General features: G+C 40.0%; 1 protein-coding gene across 1 annotated transcript in view; it reads left to right on the top strand.

Annotated features, from left to right (window-relative positions):
• spns2 (SPNS lysolipid transporter 2, sphingosine-1-phosphate) overlaps positions 1-22477 on the top strand; it is a 77905-nt gene extending 55428 nt beyond the window's left edge. Inside the window, exons 5-13 of the mRNA XM_017460119.3 lie at positions 1009-1075; positions 4300-4442; positions 4694-4822; positions 5788-5977; positions 9002-9067; positions 9610-9708; positions 13651-13814; positions 16713-16749; positions 19389-22477. Of these exons, the coding sequence (XP_017315608.1) occupies positions 1009-1075; positions 4300-4442; positions 4694-4822; positions 5788-5977; positions 9002-9067; positions 9610-9708; positions 13651-13814; positions 16713-16749; positions 19389-19400 (907 nt within the window). The 3' untranslated portion in view covers positions 19401-22477. The remainder of the gene's footprint in view (positions 1-1008; positions 1076-4299; positions 4443-4693; positions 4823-5787; positions 5978-9001; positions 9068-9609; positions 9709-13650; positions 13815-16712; positions 16750-19388) is intronic.
• Positions 22478-22726: the final 249 nt, after the last annotated feature.

Genomic DNA, 22726 nt, shown 5'->3' with positions numbered 1-22726 from the left:
CATTAATCATTACAACAGTCTAAAATGTTTCAGATGAAGAAAATGTGCTCTCTCGTTCTCTCTCCCGCTCGCTCTCTCTCTCTTTGTTTCTAATGAACAATGGTTGAGACTCTCGCATATTGCTGGAGGTAATCGCCAATGCAGAGCCATTACCAGCGGCATTAGTATGCTTAACGTCTGACCTGAGAATAGTCTGTTCTCTCAGCGCATGAATATTTCACCTAATGTGACTCTGCTCATCTGGGGATAGAATGAGAACAGAGGGCAGTAGTGGATGACAACAATGACAAGGAATGAAGCACAGAAGAGAAAATGACTGAGACAGAAACAAACCCAGTGCCGCATATTTATGTTTACCTTTTTTCCACTTGGAACAGATTTGATTTCTGTCTTCTGTGCTGTCTTTGTCACACACTGATTTTGAACATTCCCTTCACTATAGGACTTGAATTGTATTCATTTTCTCAGGAGTTCTTGCTGGGGTTTATATTTATTTGGTTCTCATGCACACCCTCGGTTTGTCTAATTCAACAAGGCATGGAGTTTAGTCAAAGTGGTAGTTAATCAATCTTTTAATAACATTGAAAATACGACTCTTATGGTTGTATAACTGACATCAAGTTAAGTATGGACCAAAAGACATGATGTATAGTTTGGGGCCAACTCAAGACATGCAATGACAATGTCTTTTTAAGGGCCAGGTTATCTCCCTTAGAATCATTGTGTTACTGCTGAGTTATTCATCCAAAAGCACATTATTCAGTAAGTACTGTGAATTATTCAGTAACTACAGTGAAATTCCGGACATGCCAACAAGGGGTTAAGCCAGGTCATTCTAGCCCAGTAATAAACATCTATGGTCAGCTGATAATCACTGAAAAGAAATATGCAAGAGACAAAAGGGTTCAGAAATTTAATATGTATAGAGTAATCATCTTAAAGTTTGTTTTAGCCTCTGATTCATACATGCTCTGCTTATATAAACACATCTTTCTTTGTTTGCTCTAGTGGTCTTGGCTACATCCTGGGATCCAGTGCTAAAGATCTCGCACAGGACTGGCACTGGGCTCTGAGGGTAAGAACTATCTATCCCTACTATCCTTCTTTGAAGTGGAATTATGTGTGCATGAGTAAATGGGGGTGAGGGTAGATATTTAAATACGTTGCATGCTGAAAAGCAACTACATTGCAGGTAGCTAAATCCCAAAATATCTTAAAGAGGGGAATCAGACTTCATATTCAACCCTATAAACAGAGTGCTGACAGCCAAGCAAACGAAGGTGCTCTAGTTTAAAATTACTGCCGTGTCCCCAGGGTCCTACACTCACCGAACATATCAAATCTCCCCCCTAATGCCATGCTCTGGGCTCAGCACTACCTTCCACCAAATATAGGCTTTCACGATTCACCGATTGAGCAGGGGGATATACAAAGACAGACTTGTTTTAGGGTATTTTTGCAGTACGCTTGATATATTGCAGCACTCTTTGAAAACAACACCCTGAATACCTTCTGTGTAATGTTAAGAGCTGGACTTATTCAGGTGCTTAAGTGGACACTGACTGTTCCCTCTATGAGGACAGAGAGGACTATAGGGAGCCATCAGACAAGCAGTGAAACAAGAGAAAGATAAACTCAGAACAGAATTTTGTGAAGGAAAGAGGCCCCCATGGAAATGCCTCGGATTCTTCACTCTTTGCAATTACATTAACCCGTTCCACTCAACTAAGTGGGTCTCCGTTTTTTTCTTCTCCAACTTTCCATAAACTTTAACAGGTGACTGCTTAAAGTTAACAGGTGTACTCCATTGTACCGGCCTATTGTGCACTTTTGAACAGCAGTGACAGACTACGATGGTTATAGAAGCAACCGCAGTGTGTGGCCGCGCACTTAAAGGCATGTTAGGACTACACACAGAATTAAGAAGCACTATTACAGCTCCTCAAACTGGCAGGAACGCCTCTCCGGAGTTACATGACAGTTATGTTGGTCTCAAACTAATGTTTTCCGCTGCTTGTTTTCAAAAGGGCTAGCCCAAACAGGAACACACGGTTGTATTGTTCAAGCGCAACCGTGCACCAAAAAGACTACTGGAAGTAGAAGAAAAGGGGATGGAAAGGGTTTAAGAGGTGGGCAGTTAGTCATTATCAGAACTTTAAACAAGTACAAAAATAACAATCAGATGAACAGGGTCTCCCAAAGAGCCTTATCCTGCTTTGGAAGGGAAAAAACATTCTGTGCTGTTTTACACATGTTTTGCAGGCCTCTTCTAAACTCAGCGGCCTTCCTTTCCTGGCGAGGAAAAACTTCAGGAACTTAGGGTGAATTGTATTTGGATAGCTCACAGTGTTACCTGCAGAGAAACACAAAGGAGTTGAAGAGAAAGAAGGTTATACTGTTTGATATTCATCCCCCACTGGCCGGGACTGGAAAATGGGATCTGACCTTCCTCTCTTTCAGTTTATTAGTTTTTAATTTTAGGTTGTACTTTCAGGGAGTTTCAAGTTGTTTTTAAATTCATCACAGAAAAGCAGATCTGCGCCTTGACCTTGACTTCACGCTCAGTCAGTTTGGATTGTTATAAGCCATTTTCCAGGTTAGACTGGGGTACGTCACAATTCGTGATCCCCTTTGCTGAATCCGGTTACTTTTCTTGCTAGGTTACTGAAAGTTCTGCCTAGAGAAATATGGATGGAGCTAGAAATAGTGCAGACTGTTGATTGGTCAAATGCAGTAGATGACAGGCTCGCCCACTCTAATCAAACTACCACCATTTTTTTTGTGGAAAAAAAACCCTACCTATTTTGAATGCCTTTATACTAGACATATTGGCACACCGATCTTCACTAGTGGTGTAGTGACTGCTAAAGCATTTCTCTTTGATCTGTTTTTTTCCCCCTAGCAGTTAATCACAATATTATCATTAAATTCTGTTCAGAATTTTAGATTCACCTGCTGTCACTGATATTTATCTATATATATCTGATATATATCTAATCTGTCAGCTTCAAGTCTTGACAAATTTCAAATTTCAAACACTATGTATACAATGTACTCCATCATAAGGGTGTATATATGTATATAATTGTGCTGAGATGGTATTTGGGATTCCGCCACAGAAAAGGAGTGACTGGTTGTGTTTTTGTTGTTTTTAAAATCATATGACACAGTTTGCACTCAACAGCCACTCGATTTCCATCCAAAGTATTGGCATATTTGGTTTGAGGTACTCATTGGGATTCATGCCCAGTAGTGATGCTTATGTGACATTTTGGAGTATCTAATCAATTAGGAGGTTAATAAATGATTACTGAATTAGTACCCACCCCATCATCTCTAGAGAACTCATTCTACATTCCCAGGTATCGTTATGTGAACGGACAAAGGTATGTGACCAGGGGACGGATAGTGGTAGATTTGGATTAATAATGTACCATATCATACCATACCATCTAGTGGAAAAGCACTAATAGTGAACCAGTTAATCCAACCCAAATGTTAGCCATGGGCATTAATAAGAGACCACATAACTGATCTGGGATCAGTGAAGGACACTATAGAAATACTGGGTAAAGTGAGTCGATCAAGTGTGAGACTGTGGAACAGTCTTTCTCTAAAAGCTTGAGGTATTTCGAATAAAGGAGCAATACACCCAGCTTAGCCTGAAGCACCGGGAGCACGGCTTAATGCGTCAAACGACAGCAGTCAAGTGGATGGAACTCACTTGCCATCTCACTTGCTCTCTCTCATTGTCGGCTATGCAGATTCATAATGCAGCAACTTAGTGAAAGTAAACACCATGCCACACAACACACACACACACACCTGGGAACAGAGCTCAGTATTATGGTAGCATAAAGTATTTGTCAGAGGATTCAACCTGACAGACAGAATTGCTTTTGCTTTTACAAAGGATGAACCTCGGTGCACTGCTTCCCTGCGGAAACATGCACACATGTGCACACACTCGTACACACACTGCTGGGTGAGACGTTAAAAGATGATTAAAGAGATAACAGACATAGCCTGGTGGACCGCAGCTGCTCCCACAATCACACACACACACACACACACAAATACACACAGAGAGAAAGAGAGAGAGAGAGAGATGAGGAATAAAAAACAGCATATAATGGAGTCTACTCAGCACATCGCATCACTAAGCATCATGCACATCCAGCAACTACACAAAAACACGCCCATGTAGCCTCGAAATTCAGTTAAACCTCCTGCATTTAACAAATGTTCCAACCAAAGCAGGTGTTTGTAGCTAAAGAGCCACTCTCTTTTTTTCTCTAGGTGTCTCCAATCTTAGGAATGACTGCTGGAATTCTCATCCTGGTCTTCGTTCCTGAACCCAAAAGGGGCATCGTGGACAAGTCGACCAGCCATATGGGGATGCGCACCTCATGGCTCTGTGACATGAAGGCCCTCCTTAAAAAGTAACACTCATCTCTGATTCAGAACCTCACTTTCTGTTCTTTTTTCTGGAGAAAACGTGAGAGCAGGGGAGGAAGTTAGGATAAGAGAAAAACAGAGGGAATATGTGTAGTGAGACACTTTTTTTTTTATTTTTATAAATCTATCAAGTCTGTATAAGCTAGACCTTAATTATGTTAAAACATGAGAGAAGCGAAAAAACAAAAATGAACACATTAGCACACTCATTGCCTGCATTTTATGTCCTCTTTAGCCGAAGTTACATGTTCTCATCTCTCGGATCGGCCGCAGTATCGTTTGCAACCGGGGCCTTCGGGATATGGATCCCCCAGTATCTGGTCAGGGCTCAAGAGGTGCAGGAGACTACAGTGAGCAAAGACAGGTAACACACACACACACACACATACACACACACACGTTTATTGTACTGTATTTGTAAAGACCTTCCATTACCTACATAATTATTAATGCAGCTAATTAATGCCTAGACCTAACTCTAACCTTAACCTTAACCTCAGGGAAAGGGAAATGTCCCCACAAGTACAAACCTGTTTTTGTTGGAACTTTTGGACACACACAGAGCAAAATATCACTGTGTGGCATTTCTGTCAGTCCTGTACAGGATTTCGCAGAGTTTTTTTTTTTTGCTTAAAAAAATGCTTAATTTTTCTGCGTTTCTTATTTTTTAAATTTGCGATGCAACATTGTGATGCTGTTTGTAAAGTTTTTTGTGCTTTTTTTTTTTTTTTTAGCAGAAAACTACTTGAATTGGCGAAATCGTTATTGCATGAAATTGTTTTGCACGGTCTCGCGCTGTAATGTTTGTTTGTGAATGAGACCTTTTAGCTGTACTCATGTTCGACACACGTGAATTGAAGAGGGCTTTGGCTGAATGCGCGTTCTGATGAGGTCACATGACACACATTGGCCAAAATCTGTGGAAAATCTGCAGACATTCTGAAAAATTGCAAGCTCCTCCGAATATTGTGGAGATTGCTTTATTTTTGCGTTCATTTCTGCAATTGCAAAATTGTTTTTTGGAGGGACTGTTCCGTTCTTCTAAAAGCGCAGTTTGTTATGTCTAAAAGTGTTTCTGTACTAGTCACATTTAAAGATACTTTAGAAAACCTCTTAATCACAGTACTGTCATGCAGTGGAACTGGTGGTTGGGGGGAAAGTGGATCGTTCCAAAATATACATACTGCTTCTTTAAATCCAATAATCGGAAATAACCGTACATCAATGTTTCATTGTTTTTATTAATTGTTTTTTGGTAAATATTAGCTGATATAACACAAAAAGAATGACTGAGGTTACAGTGTTATGATGTTTTCTCTTTGTGTCTAGTCTGATCTTCGGGGTCATCACATGTGTGACGGGTCTACTCGGTGTCGTGATTGGTGCTGCGACCACGCGCCTCTGCCGACAGAAGACGGAGCGCGCCGACCCGCTGGTGTGTGCCGTCAGCATGCTGGGCTCAGCCATCTTCATCTGCCTCATCTTCGTCGTGGCCAAGAAGAGCATCATAGGAGCATACGTAAGTGCACACTTGAGTGCTTATGGTCATAAGGAGCTAAAGAGTAAAGGATATTATCTTTAGCAGTTAAGAAATGCTGTGTTAAGGCTTTTCTCATCCAACGCTCAGCAGTGATGTTCTGTGGCACTCAGCACCCACTCCCAATTCATTATCTTGTCCCTCTCGTGAACCAAAATAAGGTCATTCCTGGGCTAAGGAAGTAAGTGGAAGTAAATCTTCCATTATTCATCGACTAAGAGTACCATGTAAATGTGGAGTCGGGACTGAGACCAATTCTCCTTAGCTTGAAGGTTTTATATAATGAAACTACTACGTTTCAGCATCACGGATTCCCTTTATAATAAGCTGTGGTGTAAAATTCTCTATGTTTAACGTACTGGTTGAGGTCAAGGGATATTTTCGAACTTGAAAAATGAAATGCAGGTTACCGTTACATTGTCTGTTAAGCGTTTTAAGCAGGATAGAGTCTGAAACTACCAGGCAGTACTGTAGTGAAAACAAACGTCATGCATTTTATCAGCCAAAAGGGAGAAAAACGTTGCAACAGAACTGATAAGATTCTGCGAGATGGCAAAAACAGAGCATAACAAAACTATCTCTGACTAAGCCTTGATTTTCAATATATTTCTTCTAACACTTGCTGGTTAAGCCTTCATAATCAGTTTGAGTGTCCTTATTGCATTTACAGGGGCACTTGAGTGCGCTTATTGCATTTGCAGGGTTAGCGTAGATTGGTAATGTGGTAGAGGAAATAACTGGAAGTGTAGTTGAGGCACATTTTGAATGCCACACACCCTGTTGTGCCACTACGCCCACATCAGCACAGGTGCATTCATTTCTAACCACAAAAATGGCACCCATGCCAGAACAATAAGGAAAATGGCTTACGTGCAACCAGCAATTCGACAATGCTTTATGACTAAGTTACTGTACGTCTCCACCTGCACAGTAATAGTATCTTTTGAGTGCCATGTAAACGTTCATGTACTGGGACAATTGTGCTAAAGTAGTGAAATTCTCTCCATGCATATTAATCTTATGTAATATTAGCATTCAGTTTTCACCAAAAATAATGCATTCTTAAAAAAAATGGACCACTTTAAGTATTAAAAAACTTGCAAGGACCCCTCAGTACAAATATTAGGCTCGTCATTTAAATGTTTACAGTAATATTTTAGTTATTTATTGGCGTCATAGAGCTTTTGTTCCTCCGCTTTCCGCTCACAGAATACAGTATAATTTTATTCAAATTGTCATCAGATTCAAGTTGACATGATTAATATGCGACTTCTTTTAGATCTAATTAGGTTTGGATTAAACTCATTTCATTTAACAGTCAAATTTGCAAGCCATTAAAAGAACTCAGGAATAAATACTGTATACTGAATTCCCCCTATCGGTTCACAGCACTATAAATGCTGTTTATACGAGTCCATGTCATTCTTGGCTCTGAAAATTTTTGTGTTTTTTGTTTTTTAGAATCTTGTGTCCTCCCCTGCCCTGTGATTGGTATCTATCTAGTTAAACCCTCTAGTTGTGAAATCTTATCATGCCTTTCAGTCTCGTTAAGTCCAAGCCTTGTTTTGGAGTTCTGTGTATTCCTGGTTTTGATCCTGGCTAGAGTTTTCTCGCCTTGATTAAGGATATGCCCCGTTTGATGTTATCTCCCTGTTCTTTGTCCCCTGCCTGAATATTGCAATAATTATTGGGTTACTCCTAATAAACACCACTTGCATCCTGCCTCAACTCAGTGCTCGTTACAACTATAACTCTGGTAGTGATGGGTTGCAGTTTCTACCACTGCATCCAGCTCTGCTCAGAAAAGGATTTTTTTGCTTTGTCCATCTACTGGAAACCAGTAGATCCCTAACACGAAGCGTTTCCCTTTCAGAAAAGCTTTCAAGTAGAAACCTTTAACGAAAAAATCTAGAACATTTAATGTTCCAAGAACCCTGGAAAGACCCTTTTCATCAGCGTTGTAAATGAAAGTTTACAGCTATAATAAAAATCCTAGACGGTGATTCCAGACTTTCAGCAAAGGAAATGTAATGGTGACAGATGTGGAATCAAAGAATGTGGATGGATGAGAGAGATAGACTAGTAACTGAGGGAAGAGAGAGCGAATGAGAGAGAGAAGAGGAGAGACTTCCAGCAGAGACAGCTGCCATCTTGTCTGCAGACACGCTGATCAGCATCCATCCTTTAACTGGAGTCCAGCAGGGATTACAGTATCAGTCTATATGTCTGTGTCAGTCACGGTGTCTGAACCTTAATTGTCATATACGCACATGCACATGCACCCACACACACTCACACTCTTCCCTCTCATCCTGATCATATCCAGTCTAAAAAAAACTATGCTGTGGATTCCAAAATGACCACAGCATATGTTACATTCCAATACAGTCCTTACAATCTCAGTGCAGAACCTCATTTGGTTTGATCCCACAAACACCAGGCTTTCGGGCTACCGCCAGCCATGTCCGTAGCTCAGGGATGCAACACGCTGATCAGTTACGAAACTCGATGCTTGCATTTTAATTTGACGTTAAGCAATTCACGCAGCTGGGGAAGCAGACGGAACTGAATGCTTGTTACTTGCTGTGGTGTGAAGAGCTTCTCTGCTTTTTCTCCCGAGACTGTTGAAGAGGAGACGTCTGTTGAAACAACTGAACTTTTCGCATAATTGCAAAGTTCAGCTTCTTGGTGAACAGTAGACAGTGTGGGGAGTCTGTCTCTGTTTTATGGTCTGAGGGAAAAACCAATATGCTCAATTGCTCCAAAATTGAGTATTACGTTTCCAAATAATGCAGCCACAGCATAATTACACGTTTTCATATTCCGAAAATGTTTTCCTTTTTTAATTTGGTGAACGAGAGTAGCTAGTTTCATCTTTGACCTTCAATGACCTGACCTAAGGACTTTTTCAAATGGAGGGAATTTTGAAATGTTTTTTATTTTGTGTGTGTGTGTACTGTACGTGAGGAAGTAAATGATGATTAACACATTTTCCCTCCCTCGTAGATCTGCATCTTCATAGGAGAGACGCTACTCTTCTTGAACTGGGCCATAACAGCGGACATTTTAATGGTACGTACGCAAGCCTGTTTTTATCTTCTGTTACTGATACAAATCTGGTCATCTTTTGGGGTATGTGTCTCATTTGGACTGCATGCGTGACTGTAAGGAGGGTCGCTATGGGCTGGGTGGGGTCCAAGGCATAATTGCAGCATCTGATTGCGCGTAATTTGAACTGTGCTTGCGGAAAATGGAATGGAATAACAATCAAGAAGAGAGGTCATGTTTTATGTCGGGGTGAAGGAAGTGAAGAATCGACTGAGGAACCAGAGGGAGGAAGAGAGAGAGAGACAGAGAAAGATAATTAAGGTGGCTGACCTAAATAAAATAGGACTTCCTGCAAATTGCAGAGACCAGCTGACTCCAGTCTGCTGAATGTGTGTGTGTGTGTGTGTGTGTGTGTGGACAGAGAGGTGCTAACACTTTACAGCACACTTAGGCTCTACTCATCTTCTGGAATTTTTATATTTCACTTCTGGATGGATTTATGATATTACCCACTGACCTCTTGACCTCTACAATTTTGTCTCTCTTCCCCTTATTTCTCTCTGCAGTATGTTGTCATACCGACCAGAAGAGCCACTGCAGTCGCCTTTCAGAGCTTCACGTCCCATTTATTAGGGGATGCAGGGAGTCCGTATCTCATTGGCTTGGTAAGAATCTCCCACACTTACTATACACACACAATGAATCTTTAGGCGTGTCTCAATCAGCTTCCTAGGTTGTGAATCAGTATATCGTGCACACGAACTTGGGTGCTGGTAAGGACCCTGCCTCACTACACATACACATCATCAGGTCCGATATCTTTCTGACATTATATGTCATGTAAATTTGTTAGCTTAATCACACGCGTTTCTCACATGGTGCTTGAAGCAGGATTGTAGGCTAGCTAGGGGATTTTTAAAAATCACTAAACACTTAAAAGTCAAACAAACTGAATACACATCATCAAATATAGTTAGAAATCGCTAACGTAAGTATTCAATTGAAGCTACTGACATTTGTAGACAACGTTGGCTGAGAGCTCGTCTGCCATTTTTTCCGAGCTGAGAGGCTTCAGAAAATATGACGTCATTGCCAGTAAGGGAACATAGTGAGCATCGATGCTCCCTAGTTTTTGCAGTGCACTGTGGGATTGCTTTAGGGAACGAACGAACGAACGAACGAACTGGAAGGATTTTGTGATTGCAACAGCCTTTAAAATGGCCGACTTCCTGATCAGTGCCCTGACTACTGAACTAGGGAGCTGATTATGATGCACCCTTTATAAAAGATTCTACGCTCCTTCCCACACAAACCTGCCCCCATGCGCTGAAAAACTCTGATCGATCACATGTAAATTACATCAGGGCTAGTGCAGCAATGCAGTAGTGCAGTGGTTTTCAATCCAAGCACATGCTCTATACATTATTGCGCTTTCCCTGTTAAAAGGAATGTACTGTAAAGAGAGCACATGTAGTTTATCACTTTCCACCCCTGCACATGAACCATTAAATTACTAGAATACAAAACAAACAAATTTGTAATGACGGGGAAATGCAGATAAGAGACGATGAGAAGCTTATCCTTAGCTTGTGATAGACTTTCCAGATGCTTGTTCACAGGTCTGTACAGTCCCAATGCACATGAGCACCTTAAAGTGCATCTGTGTGGAGAGTTTTAAAAGGAAATGCTTTAAAGGAAAGGTTGCTCAACAGGAGTACAGGTTCCCATCTTATGCACCGGAGTGCAAGTTCTCATTCCAGTAATCCCCCCTCCCATGCAGATTCAGCTTTTGTAAATGCCATTTACTGGCACATTCAAGGACATAAAAACACAACGGTTCCCTTTCGCCGTTTTGACCACCGATGTAAGACAATAGGTCCTCAGATGAGCCATGCTTTTCATGCCCAGTACCATTATGTTTAACTTGCTATCAAAGGAAAAATGTGTTCTGGGAAGAAAGTACCATTAAGGCAGCTACTCCAAAACAAATGGAACTGGTAAACTGGTACTTCCACTAGAACAGGAAAAAAAAAAACGCCACAGCATTGAGCCAGACTTCCCTTCGACTGCTGTTCGGCGTACCTGGCATTCTGCGGAGGAATGCTGAAAGCTTTTCCAAGTTTAATAGCAAATCCTGTATGTGTTCTTAGACTAGTTCGTAACCCCTGCCATGCATGCTATTGACCTGAGAGCTGTCCTTAAGGTCAGGGCTATTGTTCTTCTGAAATTCTTTCTTATCCAAGCAATAATCTGCATCTGCATACTGGATTTTTACACAGTTTCTCTAAAGACGTAGGAAATAACGTAAATGAATGAAACACTGCCATGAATATAAACTGTCTCATTTTATACTCTCATTATCCAACCGCCCTCCAGTCACACACATACACTCAGACACACACACACACTCAGACACACAAACCCTCAGGTGAGTCTGACCTGCCTATAATAAGCGGTTTGTACAACACAATCTCTCAATCATAGTATAATATTGGAATTACTCTAGCGTGTAAGCCTTGAGGGATTCTTCAGCGTTTATATTTAACCAGGCCTTTGGCTTGCTAATCCTTAAATGCAGAGCCACCGCCTCTAGCCCATTCTCCTCTGATAGAAAGTTTTTTTACATAGTAAGAGTTAGCATGTTGAGACTTTATAATGTGTGGTGCTATGACAAGTCCAAAGACTACATTTGTATAGAAAGCACGCGTATTAATTAGGAAATGAGACTCATTATGTGCTTAAACAGTCTTGTTCTAGTACAAATGAACAATTAGCCACACTTGATGATGAAAGATTTTTATCAAAGCCTGAAATCATGCAGAGCTTCCCTGTGGGAAACCTTTTTTTTTTTTTTAAAGTCTAAAAATAACAAAAGTAGATGAACGAGTGTTAGACGAACATTTATTATGCGTTAATTTAGAAATCGGGACAAATCTACTCTAAAGTTGGCAGGTCTGATTTGACATATTTGGAAGGCAGACATCTTCTACAGTGTCTGTAGAAGAAAAAAAAAAAAGGGTGTCTACAAAAAAAAACAAAAAAAAAACATTGGATCACCCCAGAATCACACTGGCACTTTTGGAAGCAAGTTTTGTGTGGATGAAAACTCCATCATAAGCCCGTGATCCAGGACATGTTGGTTAAGGCTGCTTCCGTAAAAATTCTCTCTCTCCCCTCAGATAAGGTCACATGGTCATGGCTAGCGGTGCAAAGGAAAGCTTTACACATGTCAGCCCTGCTAGTGGTCGGAAAGCATCCCACGTCAAATATGACTCAGCTATTTCACGCCAAAGTCTAACATGGTGGTGTGAAAGGAACAGTGACGCACAGAATTCACAAAATGCTCCAGGCTATGGACAACAAATTGCAAAGACTTGAGAAAACCACACTGGTGTGATCAGATCTTAACGATCGCATGGTAATTCTTCAAGATGAAGAGTGGAGAGACGAAAGATTCTTTTATACACCGAAGGCTCTTGAAGAATTCTCAGCCTTTAGAGTACTGAAAAACCTGTGAGGTTTGTGGAGAACATTTACAGTACGGAAAAGTTGATCAAAAAGACCAAATATAAACAATGATACATTTCACTTGGTGAGAAATATATGCCTCATGCCTCATTTGTGATACCTGCTTAAATGCAACAAATGGCTTTGGGCTTAGTGGGTGGCAGTGTAATATTGTCAGCTATCTACAATAATCTACCGCAAAAGAATGTTATTTTAAGATATAGTTATACACGCCATGCATAATCTCAGAATCTCACCCTATCCTTCTTGACCTTTAAAAACGTCTGACAGCTAATGTGATTTGGCGGCGTGCTTAATTTCCAAAAGAACGCATACTTATTTCTAAGTGCATTCTGAACTTCACTTGTCAGCACCCCCTTTTAGACTCAGCGGTCCTTCGCATCCCTGTGGGAGACGTATTTCAGCGCTGATGCTAGCGGATTAGCGTAGCAGGTTGTACGGCGTGCATGGGGGTGAGAGGATTCTCAGTAGCACTCCTTAGCATCGTTTTGTTAATGATGAAACATGTGAGCGGTCAGTGTAACAAAGCAGACGCATGTTCCTTAATGCATTTGCATGATTAAAGACGCCAAAACATCCTTAAACATGCGTATGTAGGCATTTCCCACAGACTTGTGCTTTCATACCGTGGAAACTGACATCTTGGATCACTATATTCACAAAAATGCCTTTAGTGTAAGAAGGAAAAGAATGGGTTTATGTGTCAAAATTTCGATTTAAAGAGGAACTGAGCATTTAAACAGAGGCTTTGCGCAGACAATCCACACTCTAATCAATTTCGTAATCGTGTTTGTGTAACCTTGTTATTGATTAAAGGATGTGTTTGTGACACTCACCTATTATCAGCTATTAATCATTGTCTAAGCCAATTCTATACAAGGATATTGCACTTACATTCTTAAAGAATTACAAACACTCTTCAGTCCATGGAAACCATATTTGGGAGTCACCTTTAAGGATGATTGGCTGCCTGCTATGCCATTGTTTTCTAAAGTATATGCTTCGTGTGTGTGTGTGTGTGTGTGTGTGTGTGTGTGTGTTTGTGTGTGTGTGTGTGTGTGCGTGTGTATCTTCCTAAGATATCAGACGCTCTGCAGGAGAGCTACGCAACGTCAGTGCTTTGGCAGTTCCTGAGCTTAGGCTACGCCCTCATGCTTTGCCCCTTCGTTATTGTCCTTGGGGGGATGTTCTTCCTCGCCACAGCCCTCTTCTTTCTAGACGACCGGGAAAAAGCAGAGAAACAGTGAGTGCCTGGCTTTTGAATTATAAATTTGTTAATACAAATGTTATTTCAACATGACACTTGATGCACACATTTTTTTTCCCATCCCACTGAATTTTATCCAAGCACTGAAAAGCAAAGGGGTAATTTTTCATTATCATCACATAATGGGAGTCTAGAAAAATGGCTGTTGCTATGGCGATTATGGTGATCTTGGCAGTGCTTGTACACTAGTGAATGGCCTCAGGTGGAGGAGCTAATCCAAGAGGATGAATGAGTGGGAAAACGGGATGAGGATGAGATTAAAATCTGCCTCTATCTAAACAAAGAGCTTTCTGCAGCACAGATGACAGACTGCAGAAATCCCAGAGTAATAACCTATGCTGCGCTATAGTTTTAGAAGTCGGTATATTAACAAGGACAAATGTCAGTTTAAGGCATATTACCGGTAATCAGCTTCCACTGGTCAGAAAATCACACGTCTGATCTCAGGCTCATGCACTGGGAATTTCATTTTGTCTAGTAAAACAAGAATCGTGGAGAAAGAGCTGTAAGTCAGCGAAACTGCAGTGCTGACTAAAGCTATTCTTACAGTACACAATATCACAATCCACTGCTTATTCACTTAGATCATACAGAAAGCTACAGCCTGCGATGTTTACAGTCGAATAAAAATGGCGCATTACAAAAACACATATCCTTAAAAACCTGGAAGCATCCTAGTGCCTTAAAAGGCAAAGACAAACAGAAATTCAGAACCCTCAGTGCAACATCCAGATACTTTCTATTATCAAGCAAGCTTCCTGTTTTTGCTTCCGTTTAGAAATGATTTCCTTCCAGTCTGGTTGGAGACATTTTTAGGCGGGGTGGCATTCTTACCGTCTGTGGCCGTCTATGGACTCCCTGAAGGCCAGGACTCATTACTTTCCCATGCTGGGATTCGTTTTTACTTGGGCTTAAACCAATGTACCTAATCAGGCAAAATCAGTACTCCAGCTCATTTGTAGTGACAACTCAGTATTGAGTAGTGTCTCGCGCAGGCTTTATATTTGATAAATTCCAAGTTACTGTATACAGTTACATCAACTTTTCATATATTTTATTAGCTCAATCAATATATTTTGCCCTTACATATTAAGTGGATGTTCATACTATATAAATACCTCGATACTGATATTCCCATAATATAGATTATAAACCTTGTACAGCTGCAAGATGTGACCATTAGAAGTTAACGACTCCCACAGCACCTTCCGTAACACTCCTCCTGCGGTCTGTGTATTACCACATCATTGTGCAGTGTGGGTTAGTGGCTCGACTGCATTGCATCCTGTGTATTAACCGCATTAACCTTTGTGACATTCAGGAACAGATAGTACTCGATGTACAGTGTAGAGCAGGACACACTTCCTGAGAATTATGCATGTTCTGAGGAACTCTAATACAGTAGCACTGGCGTTCAAAGATAAGCGTTCTTAAGCTGTTCGTCGACAGGGGCGTTTAAAAATAATCACTTCTTTTGTAAGACATTAAACAGAGAACCTAACCAAACTAAAAGCTTTCAGTCAAAGGATTTGGGGAATAAAGGGTACCACTATTGTACTTTATTATTGTACTAAAGGGCATGTTTCTATTGTGAATAAAATGTCCCTGACAACAAGAACATGCTGTTTTGCAAAAAAAAAAAAAAAAAAAAAACCACATAAAAATTCCATGACCTTTCATAATCCCCTCCCAGGAAAACACTTTACGAATGAAAAATACAATATATGGCAGATCAGAATCAGTTTACTAATAGGACTTATAAAAAAAACTGTGTTTGGTCAAGACTGTAGTCTATGGTTCACAAATATCTCTTATAGGACTTAAAACAGTTCAGTCTGCTGTCCTTGGTGACCCCTATCTCTATATATACATATATATAAAAGGCCAAGTAGAAGGATGAACAGCATTCACCCGAACGACGGCATCTATTTCTGTGCCTCCTACCCTGTGACTTATTATTTCTTGGTTTTGGTCTTTTTTTGGCTGAAAGGAAGCCATTTATAGAACAAAGTAAGACACAGATTGCTCACAGATGCACTCACAGTCACATAGACGCGTACACACACACACACATACACAAATATATGTGTGAGGCTCAGCCGTCCCATCAGTTTTGCTGCCGTGGCATCATTAAGTGCACTGAAGGGCTCAAGGGCACAGCATGTACAGTATATGGGCATAACTTACCTACTGTACGAGATACAGCAGATAGAACAAATGTGAGTCGTTATCACATTAATTTTAACAAAACATGTCTCTTATAAAAATAAAGAAATATCAGGATGCAGGAGTTTGTCTGAGATACGAATGAATTCTGTTGAAGCTGTAGTAGTAGTAACTTTTAAACGTGTGGTGGATTGGTTGAAAGAACAGCTTGCTTAATCATCAGAACTTCAAACATTGATGATGCCACATCCATCTGTGGCCAGTAGTCTAGAGAGCACTTAAAATTGCACTCTGACTAGGATGCAGGGCATACTCTCTCTCTCTCTCTCTCTCTCTCTCTCTCTCTCTCTCTCTCTCTCTCTCTCTCTCTCTCTCTCTCTCTCTCTCTCTCTCTCTCTCTCTCTCTCTCTCTCCATTGTCAGTCAGAGTGACAATAGCGGATGAGAGGGTGGATCCTTGGAGTGTGTTAGGCTGCCCTGTAATGCAACATGAGCAACAGTTCAAAAAAGTTGTGGAGGTTGGATTCATGTCACAGAGGAAGCAAGTGTTTGCCCCACTCTTCCAGGTGGTAGCTGTCATGTGATCGGGTAGGATTAGCTAGTGGGTGGGAACTGACCAAGCCAAATTGGGGAGAAAATAACGAAAAGAAATTGTGTGTAATGGTTATCTGTCATATCTCCTCATATCTTCTATCTTTTGTTTCTCAAGGACGAAGCAGCTCTCCCGATCGCTGTCTGCAGTAAAGGTAAGACAAAGTCAAATTGCACTTCACTGAGTCACTTAATTTGTTTCTAAAAGCTTTCAGAGTCATTTTCTAAGGCAGTGTGTCATTTCATTGGCATTTAAGCCGAGAGACCTTTATTTGATTTTAAAACTTTACTGAGAAGAGAATAATAAAGACTCTCGGTATGTTTCCTGCAGTGAAGGAATAGAATAGAAATGAATACAGTTGAAGCATAATGAGATTGATCTCACTTCTCATATCTATTATGTGTAATACACGGGCCAAGCTGATATCTAGCACCCTTTCATGAGCACATTCCTGCCCTTCCTCCTCCTCTTATCAGCCTTACACACTCACACTTCGCTCGTGCCAGTGCGTGTAATTGCCAGAACCCCGCTTGCCTAAAAAGAAAAAAAAAGGGGGGGGTTGAGGAAGAAAACAAAACATATTGCAGGCAGGGAACAAGCCACGTCAAGCTTTCCAGAGTTACAGACCTTTACAATGGGTGTTTGGGTGTACTCAACTAAAAATAACAAAATCAGCGCCTGGATAGAGTTACAGAGGTGGCTTTCTGTTTTTAATGTTGTTGTGACGCCGCTTTGGAAGGTTATCATGTTGAGGAAAGGCAATGCGATGGTATGCACACGACCAACTCTTGTGTTTGTCCAGATTCCTGTTGGCTGGAATGACGCACATTTTCTTAATGAATAAATGGCATGTGATTTTCAGATATGCATGCATATAGATGCGAGCCTTTGCTTTGCTGAAACCAGCAGCAGGGCTTGACCCCATGATCTCCTCACTTCCAGCCAAGTTTACAGCATATCACAATATTCATACTTCCCATCTGGACACATAACTAATTAAAAGTTGATTAAAAGCCATGCTGATTGAGAGGTTAAAGTCATTCGCTAATTAGAATAAACATGGTAGTAATATCGATACAGACTCAACCATGAAGATCAACACAACTTTCCACAAACAGAAAATCTAGCCATTATTTCCAATTGATGTTTGACTAACAAGATGCCAATACTACGATAAACAATTGAATTATGGTATTTCTCTGCATTGGTGGCTCAAATTGTCGTTTTTTCCATTCTCATTAATGATTTGCATAGTATTAAGGTGCTTTGTGTAGAGATCACCAGCTATCCATTAGCAACCTTTACATTAACTCCTGCAGATGATGAAACGAGAAGCAAGAATGGCATTTTAAAGGGAAAGTCAAAGACAAGTGGAAAGCTGTGCCATTTGCTGAAGCTATTTGCTGAAATGGCAGTGCTGAAATTATTAGCCTTTTACTGCTGCAAACCTAGACAGAGATCAGATAAACCCAGATCCAATTAAATATCTCTCTTGTGACCTGATCCAGGGCAAGACAGCAAGTCTCAGGACACTTAGTCTCTCAGGAGAGCCCTTAACTGAGGTTATCTTATATGCTGTGGTGCAAGGGCAATGCTTTTGAGTTCTATTCAGTACAACTGAACTAGCAGATGGACAAGTATTTTACAGAGCACAAATTGGGAAACTGATTGACATAACCTTCTATGAGGCATCACTTTTAAGTTAGGAAATGTCCTCACAACATAATTCAAACCATTAAATAAGCATAGTCATAATACTGAAAAGTATGCATAACTGTGCTGCATATCTGTAGCGCTGCTGCAGTGATATGGTGTTTTTAAAAAAAAAATATTATTAAGGTGTGACCACAAATGAATATATTAAGCCCAGGTTACCTGCGGTCTGTTTTGTGATCACAAGAAAACTTAACTCATGGTGAGTTAAATTTTAACAAGAGTGAGTCAAAGAAATCGGCGTCTGACTCATTTTAAATGATCGATAAGTGATTAACGAGAACTAAGCATGGAGATGTTTGATAAAATTACACTTTACGTCGCTCATTGAGCGACGCATGAAGACATACTGGAGTCACTGTCACTGCAACACCTCACCTGAATTGTCAAGGCAAATTAACTTTGTTTTCCCACACATTAACAGAAATTATGACATTCCACAAAAGAGTCACCTAAGAGATGCTGTACTTTTCAGGTGCATATATAAGTGAATTTTCACCCTTTCGGTGTTGACAAAGAGGGAATTAAATGAATTCCAGAGACAATAGTCTTTGTAATTTAATGCAATTAAGGGGAATTGAACACACGAGTGCATTATTGCTTTAAATCCCATAATCCAATGTTAAAGCAAATTTGGCTGAACCAGTTATTTCATTAAAATAGTGTCTGATGGTGTGTATTCACTTGGGGGATATTATACTGAAAACAATAGAGCTCTTGGCCCAACGCTCTAACTCGTGTCTAGTTCCAGCCAGTTTATTGAAGCTGAAAATGTACATTGTTACAAGCATAATGAGATAAAAGCTCCTAAAAAAAAAAAGCTTGACTTATTAAACATTGTGGATAGGGAAAAAGAAAACAGAACACTCGTGTGTTCTAATAATGGCAATACTAGTAAAAGTATAATATTAGAAGATCAGTGAGTGTATGGCTTGAAAAGGAGTTTTGGGCGCTGTTTTGTCAGCGTGACCCATAAGCAACAGAAGACAGATGGCACGGTGGCTTCGAAGTGATAATTGCATGAGAACATCCTGTTGGGAAGCCACTCACTCACTCACTCACTCTTTCTCTTTTTCATAGGTCACCAAGTGATAGAAGGTCTGGAGTGGGAGGATTGAGAGCGAGCCGAGGAGTGGGCGAGATGAACAGAAGGGAGGTGGAGAGAGAGGGGAGAAAAAAAGTAGCTAACCCGCTCGAAACATATGCTGCACATCACCATCATCACCGTCGTCGGTCATCATCTTCACTCTTGCCATACTCTTCATGTCTGTTGGGTGGAAGCTGAACTTGCTTTGCTGCACAGACACGATCATGTCCCACCAAGCAAGTGAAGCAATGCTGGCAAGTCAGCCATCCTGCAGCTGGTGGGCAGCTCTCAAATCAACATGTAAAGGCCAGTAGGGATTTCGGGAGGGTTGAAAGAGGGGCTTAATAATCCCCTTAGTGCCATACTACTGAACATGAACACGCACTCTGTCCTGTCACGCTGCCTGTCAATCTGCACCAAGTGCCATAGCATCACATTCCCACAACTGACCACGCCTACAGCCAAACGGAGCTCACTGATTGGTTGTGTAAATACGGAAATGAAGGAATCATTGTCATCTAGTGGAAACGGCTGTATGGTTTATCCTGCCTTAATAACGTTGGCATGGACAGAAGTCTGGTCTCTGGTCATCTTCTTTATGTCTGTTCTTTTTCCTTACATCTTTCTTTGTCTTAGCACTTACTATTTTAATGCCATGCCAGTCAAATGATGCAATCAGACTACATATTCACCTATGATATATTTGCGCTATCATTTTCATATGTTCATATATAGGAAACCCATGGTGTTTCATAGAGGTTTCTGGGTTTTAAAAAAAAAAAAAATGAAATGCCGTTAAATGTAGAGAATCACTGGAGTGTAAATATGAACTATCCATCAGAACTTTGCAAATCTGTTTATTTTTGTCAGACTTCCTACCATCCACACCTCAAATAACACGCCAAGGATTTTACAAAAGGGAACAATAACAAGTGGGAAAAGTCTTTAGTGGCTTGTGATAATGATTTTCTTTGAAGGATTCTTTACAAGGTGCCAGCTCACTCCATGGAAAAAGAAGCAGAGGATAAGATTTAACAAGCACCAGTGTGTTGGAATAGTCGTCTTTGTATGCTGGGTTCCAATATTCCTTCAGAAGATATACCTTCCTGTATGTGCGCACGAGAGAGCTTGAATAGTGATACGTCTAACTTTGTCAAACAGCTACTGAAACCCATCCAAGAAAAAAAAAGGTTAGGTTGAATTTGTTGGGGGTTTTATTTAAAGGGAATATATTACCTTTGGGTTATTTATGATTAGAAAAAAGAAGGTGTTAACCACTTCATGTCGTTATGGCCATGTTACGAGAGAACTTAACAAAACTATTACGAACAGGTCAAAGTTTGGGATTTAGTTTTTTAACAGGGTGACACTTGTTGCTAAAATATACGTTTCATAGATAGTGGAAATTTTTTCAAAATGTTTGAAACACTACCAAGTAGACATGACTAATTAAGTATTTGTAGAAATTAGGAAAAGCACTTTGCTTTTAAAGACGTCCTAGGTATGGGGGGAAAAAAGAATGAAAACCTACAAAGAGTTTATCGTTTTTATTGTGAAATTATATATTATTGCTGTTTCTCAAACGATTTGTAAATACAGTTTGTTGTAAAATATGCAATTTCCTAAAATCCACTTAACCTTTCCAGAAAGGAAAAGCTTTGATAAGAAGCAATGATTTCTATATTTTCACGCCGAGTTCAGTTGCCGTTTTAATCATTAGGTGTTTTAATTTTAGCGCATATGACTCACAAGAAACCTTTCACCAAATGGAAATGATCGGCCTTTGAAGCTGTTGTATAGTGTAGACGTCCTCTCCGAAAATAAAAATAAAAAAGAGGAGAGGTTCAGCCTTTTTTCACATTGAAAAAAGCACCTTGCATATATATTGAAGTGTCATTTATTCCGGAAGAGACAAAAAACAACAACAAATAAACAACACACAAACAACAACAACAACAACAACAAAAACGCTGTATTGTGAAGGTCTGACTCATCACTGGGACTGCAGGACACCATGTTTATTTCTCTGAGCTTTCATCATGCCAGGTGAAAAGCTATCTGAATGTGATTCTATCCGATCCAATGTGTTTACACATGCAAATTCATTTTAATTAAGCTTTTTGTATTCTTCTTTTAAAGGATGTCTTTTTTTCCCCTGTTCTTTTTACAAATGTTAGTTTTATATATGATATTGCTATAAAAAATAGACAATTATGCAGTGATTTTAATATATTGTAAACTAGCTTTGATGCAAGGTATTTATTTTTCATTTTATGTATTAGCATTTTTAAGAAATCTCTACAAATGGACAAGAAGCTTCTGGAGATTGTGATTTTTACTCTCCATTTTGTCGTTATTAGTGAAAAAGCCTGGATAGTTCATCATCTCAAGGAACTGTGCTCATTCATACTCATGCACACACACACACACACACACACACATGCACGCACGCACACGCACACCAGCTTATGCACACATACCAAACAACAGCACAGCATGAATTTACAGTACACCCAAGTCCTAGACCAATCAAATGTCACTTTTTATTTATGCGTTTTGCACATTTGGGTGTGTTCAGGGTTATTTCCCCCCACCAATCCAATAGTTGTACACTGTCATTATGTGCTATAGAGACTGTACCTATTTAGTCACATTACATATTCAAGCTACATGTTTATTCATGTTTATTTTTGTTTTTGTTTATTAGATGATCTACAGTCTTGAGAATGACAATGCCAAAATATAATCACCATCAACGACATACAATATCTGTTTTTTTGTTTTGTTTTGTTTTTTTACAAGATCACTTTAATCAAAGAGTCATGGAGTTGATGGTGTGTATCGAGAATGTGTTCTTTCTTGTCATACAAGAGTCATGTAAAAAGAAACCTGTTTCTGATGTCGAGCAGAAACTTAAAGGGAATTTTATTTTTAAGCGCAAGCGTGGTTGAAGAGAACAAAAAAAAAGTCCAATAAAACACTATTATTACGATATAGTAACTGTGATGCTCCAGCAGGAGTGATATGAGATGTAAACATATATGTAAGTCATGAAAATAAACTTATTTAATCAAACCATGAAGGGTTGTCTGGTTTTTTTTCTCATCTTGTTGAAATCCAGGATGTAAATAACGCTGTGCACAGATCATTTAGTCCTTATTGAAATGCACATTCCAAATTTGGAATGAGGAGAAGACTAAATGACACAAACTGAGCCATATTTATAAAGAAAAATCAAGTCAATAATCTTGGGCAGAACATCCGATCTAGGGGACTTGATAGAAAGGGTGCATGCATGAATGGACCCTAATGTGAAAAGTGCATACTGCAA

Source organism: Ictalurus punctatus, chromosome 28 (assembly GCF_001660625.3).
Source record: "Ictalurus punctatus breed USDA103 chromosome 28, Coco_2.0, whole genome shotgun sequence".
Taxonomy (NCBI): Eukaryota; Metazoa; Chordata; class Actinopteri; order Siluriformes; family Ictaluridae; genus Ictalurus; species Ictalurus punctatus.
The sequence above is the reverse complement of the archived record's forward strand: the minus strand, read 5'-3'. Positions and strand labels throughout refer to the sequence as shown.